This window comes from Mytilus californianus, unplaced genomic scaffold (genome assembly GCF_021869535.1).
Source record: "Mytilus californianus isolate M0D057914Y unplaced genomic scaffold, xbMytCali1.0.p SCAF_13, whole genome shotgun sequence".
Taxonomy (NCBI): Eukaryota; Metazoa; Mollusca; class Bivalvia; order Mytilida; family Mytilidae; genus Mytilus; species Mytilus californianus.
The window spans coordinates 39,905,717-39,910,825 of record NW_026262615.1 but is presented as its reverse complement, the minus strand read 5'-3'; the positions used below and the strand labels follow the sequence as shown (position 1 = coordinate 39,910,825).

At 31.3% G+C, this 5,109-nt stretch overlaps 1 protein-coding gene across 1 annotated transcript; it reads right to left on the bottom strand.

The window, feature by feature from the left end:
* Positions 1–1,369: 1,369 nt before the first annotated feature.
* LOC127723653 (uncharacterized) lies at positions 1,370–4,636 on the bottom strand. Its single transcript, XM_052230377.1, has 3 exons — positions 4,533–4,636; positions 3,118–3,162; positions 1,370–1,992 (listed from the first exon to the last, which is right to left on the bottom strand). The coding sequence occupies exons 1-3, from the start codon at positions 4,576–4,578 to the stop codon at positions 1,481–1,483; spliced, it is 603 nt and encodes a 200-aa protein (XP_052086337.1). The 5' UTR covers positions 4,579–4,636; the 3' UTR covers positions 1,370–1,480.
* Positions 4,637–5,109: the final 473 nt, after the last annotated feature.

Here is a 5,109-nt window from a genome sequence, read left to right as displayed (position 1 = left end):
CTATTTTAATTCATTTACAGCACTGTGTCGATACAGGTGCTGGTGGAATATCAGTCCCCGAGGCTATCTGCAGTTCAGTAGTCAATACGTCGATACTGACATGATTTAGAACAAACCTTTCTTGAATTGTTCGTTTATAAGTTAAGAAATTATTAAATAACTAAGTTTGCAACTCCCTCAGGTATAGTTGGCCATAGATGGATTTGGCTATTATCATAAGGTCTTTTTTTTTTTGGTCATATAGCTTTTCAACTGTTTCGTATTTTATACATTCTTATATTTGGCTTTGATCGTTCCGAGTAAAGACAATGTGTATCAACAGACTAAACAATCCTTGATATTAACACAATTAATGCATTACCGTCATACACAGGATTTTGACGCGTGCAATTTAAAAAAACGTTGTTTTCATTTTTTATAATGCACAGATTGTGACACGAAAAAGTGACATGCAAAATTCGTGAATTTAATTGGCTCACGCAGCATCATGAAACGATATTGCAACAGTTTCAATCAATGGCTATTTGTTAGGCTATTGGTGACTTTTACAGGTTAAGACGATGTACATTTTTCTTCCATGGCATATATGTAATTTCTTCAAGAACATACAAAATACTCAAACTTTTCACCTGAAAATCTTTTTTTCTTGTCAATTTGTATCACATTCTGAAGTGTTAAAACAGTTTCAAAATGTCTGATATTAAAGTTTGACGCCTGAACATGATATATGACGTCATACTGGTATGTTAAAAAGACTATACCAATGATTCGCGGAATTTCATTATTTAACGCAGAGAAAATGTGTTCACCATTAAAAAATATGTTATATAACCCATGAAATTCGGATATCGCTTGATGTCAACTCTCGCTATTTGATTTAAATGGTCAAAATAATCTCGCCAAAGACTGGGTTATTATCATATTGAAATTACTTTACTCAAGTTGATATCAAGCGATATACAAATCTCATTCGTTATGAAACTCAAAATTGGCAAATCCACAAGTGGAAGAGAACTTTTTATTCCACAGGTGTATATGAATTCATCTCCGGTTCTTGGTGCGGTTCATGTTGCTAAAGTATGATTAGCTGTGTTTTGTTTTGTGGATCGTTGTCTGCGTTTTTGTCTTTACCTTTTAAACACGTTGTTCTTTGACTTATGGATTTTGATCGCCGCCTCAGTATCTTAGAATATGTATATCAATGTATCAAACGGACAGAAAAATAATTAAACAGGACAAGTCGGATTCAAACATAGGTTGGTTGTAGTTAAACGTAACATTGCAAACTACAGTTGACTGTGGCGGTTCACTAACATTACTAATACATAGGAATTTAAAGTCATTGTTTTTGTTATCGCAATTTTTATTATGTACATGTATAAGTATCAAAAACAAATTCTAGCTTAGTATAGACAATTTACCCAAATATCAATGTCAAATAAAGAAAAAGAACACAAGATTAATACTATAATTGTGTACACTAATCTTCTGCTGTTGTAGGTATTTCAATGTATTCGTGTACCTTAGTGTCTCTCTTATCTTTCAGGGTATTATATGGGTTGAGATAAGTTTCCCTTTTTGTTACATTAGCATTGCATGAGTCGCAATCGGTATCATCTGTTGATTGAACACAAGCAGCTTGACAACCATCGGTGTTAACATGTTCTTGTGGCTTATGTGGGTCGATAACAAGATCATCAACACTATCATAGATGTGTTGGCTTTTAACTGATATACGAATATGCATATTTCTGTTTTGGCTTGTTTTTGTTTCTTCAGTGTTTCTCGTTTCTATACATGTATTGCTGATTTGCTGCCCTTGACCTTCTGGCATAGCTGGCGGGACGTTTGATTGCAGTGCCAACTGAGGTATTACGGATCTTCCTGATTGTATTCTCTTGTTAAAACGATTACTACACGTCCAGCAAAATATTAACCAAGTGATGAGACCAGCAGCAACCAACATGAAGTATATTATCGGAGTGCCTGTGTCTAAAAATATATAAACGAGATTTATGTTTAATACGCAAAAAAAATGGATATTTCCGTAATTATTAATTTGTGTTATTTAAACAAAAAGAACAAATATGTGTAATTTCTTATGAAACCCTTATGCAAATTGTAAATTGAGCTGATGTAATTTACATATAATACATCGAATTTATATCGATATCTTGTGATTTTGATATGTATGAGGGTATGGATAGGATTTACAGAATAGAGAAAAATAATAGTTAGTAGAGAAAAATGAGCAAAAATTAAAGAATAGATAATTATGGTTTGCAAAAGTATAAAGAATACAAGTGGCAAAAGAATAATTAGGTTATACAATACTGATTTTAGAAATGAACAGTGTACAGAACGAAGAAATCATATCATAACAAATAAATTTAATAATACATATCATTAGAATTTTACAGAATAAGCGTTATTTTGAAGAAAAAAAACAAATCCCCTAAAAAAATAAAAAGAAATGAAAGACACCCCATCGAGACCCTCACGTATAAAAAACTCTTAACCTATCATAGGAATGTAAATATGATACTTTCAAATTTCAATGATGAGCTGTTACTACTTACATAGCATACATAGCAATGGTGTCCATACTATGATAGTATATGCATGCACACAGTGATATGTTACGCCTGATTTACTGGTTGAAATCTTTTCCATTTTAGAAACCTATTTACCATGGTATTAAGTTCATTGACACATGCCAGACATGTTTGAGATGTGTTGTAACACCAGAGTCTTACGCTACAGGTGGGTTGACCTCTCATACACATGTTCAACCATGCAACATTCTTTTTGTGTCTGTCCTAAGTCAAGGGATCGTCATCAACTTGTTTTGCAATATTTATTTCGTAAATATTTGTAAAGTAAATCAGGCCATCTGGTTTAGAAATGTTCACATATTTTCATAGAGATACCTTCAAAGCTTACTGTATTGATATCTTTGTCCTTTTACAACTGTCCATAGACCAGGGAAACAGTTACAAGACAATGCAATAATATCACATCTTCTAATTTCAATACGGATCTGCTGTTTGATTTAGAGAGGTATTTCAAATATATAAGCTGTTTCAATTATTTATTTCTAATATATTATTTTCTTACCCTTTGCACCAGAAATATCTGTTGTAATTTTTGGGAACAAAGTATCTGAAAAAGTAAACAATATCAATGAGAGAAACTTTAGTCGTCAGTGACTTAGGCAGCTGAGAAATTAAAGGCAAATGTACTAAGAAAATGGCAAAAGTTACACATATTTCTAATTTGTTGATATCGCAAACTGAAATCAAAACAAATATTTTTAATAGACTTAATATGTGTTTTGTTTTCAACCCCATTATCTTCTCACCCTTTGTAAAGATGCATGCAATCACTTTACTTCGGATTCCCAAATCTTTGATCAATTAATTACGTTTTTCTGAGTTACACTTTAACCATGTCCAACAAGTACTTTTTTTCTTCTTATTCTCGCATACAACTTAACACAATTTATCACGTTCGATGTGTTTGAGTTTTTGATTTTGCCATTTGATAAAGGACTTTCCGTTTTGAATTTTCCTTGGAGTTCGGTATTTTTGATATTTTACTTTTTTATTTGTTATCAAGAATAACAAAATGTTATTTACCATTTCTTGGTTGAGAAAGACTCGATAGTTCAAGATTTGCAGATGTTGATGGTACGTCCAGACACCCGAACTGTGAATCACAACTAAAATAAAGATCATCGTTAAGTTAACAAAAAATTATCATTATCATTTTATATATATATATATATATATATATATATATATATATATATATATATATATATATATTATAACTCTATTAATTCTGTCATTTTAATATACATGTAATTAACATGCTTGGTGATTGTAATTAACACATGTACACATAACTTGAGTGACCACAGAACTATATTTTTTCATCATGCTATCCGTTGACTGATGTTTTAACCAGATGCTGTCAAATTACATGTTTGTTATAGCAATTAAAGAAGTTAACTCCTGAACGGCAAAATGACAAACGCCAAAACCAATGTTAACCTCCATTTTGTCACGAGAAACAAGCATATAGAATCTTGGAAAAAAAATAAAGTGTGTCATTTCTCTGTCAATAAGGAACCAAACAACACTCTCGAACAGCAAAAAAGACAAGCGTCAATAACAAACTATACCTCCGTTTTGTCATGATAAACAACATACATGTACAAAAAATAAAGCAAGCATTGAGTAAAAGGTTCTCAAATTAACACACGCAAACAACGAAAAATGTCATTTCCAAATCAATCAAAGACCACTAGTACAAGTATGTGTTCATGCTGATCATTGTAAGGTAAGTAAAATGTTACAGCAAAGACTCGTCTTGGCGCGTGTCAAATTCTAAAGATGGCAAATAGAAAGACCGACTGTAGGGATAAATTCAGACATCGGAAAATTGTATTATATTCTATATTTTATGTATAAAAAAATAATTTAAATGACTTTATCGATTTTTTTTTTGTCTTTTATAGAACAAATTACCTTTGACGATATTGACAGTTACAGACATATTTACACTTATCACCATAGAAATTTGGAGAACATGGTAGACATTCTGTACCGTTAGTGGATGTCGTTCCAGCTTTACACTCTAAAAAAAGAAAACAGAAAAATGATAACCTGAAACAGTCAGCTCGTGCAAAATATTATGTTGAAATAAGTATGAGATGGAAGAATTCATTCACGCTCTTGTCAAAGATGTTTAAAAAGTTTCTTTACTTGAGAAACTAGTTATTCAGGGCGAAATATTAACAAACATGATTCGCTACTGTTTTAACCTTTGAATGTCGAGCAATAAAAATGATTTTCTTATTTCACAATTTATGTTCGATGATAAAATTCCCCATACAAACTTTGGGAAGATGGGGTTTGACAGGCTTAAGATTTATTTAATATGAGATCATAATTAGACTATCAGAATTAAATTCAAAAACGTGTATTGATATTTAATTAATGAACGAATATACTCTTAATTAGACTAAAATATATATCTCATATCATGTTGTGCTTTTTTTTATATAATAAACAATGAAAAGAACACAACATGGCTCTTAAAAAA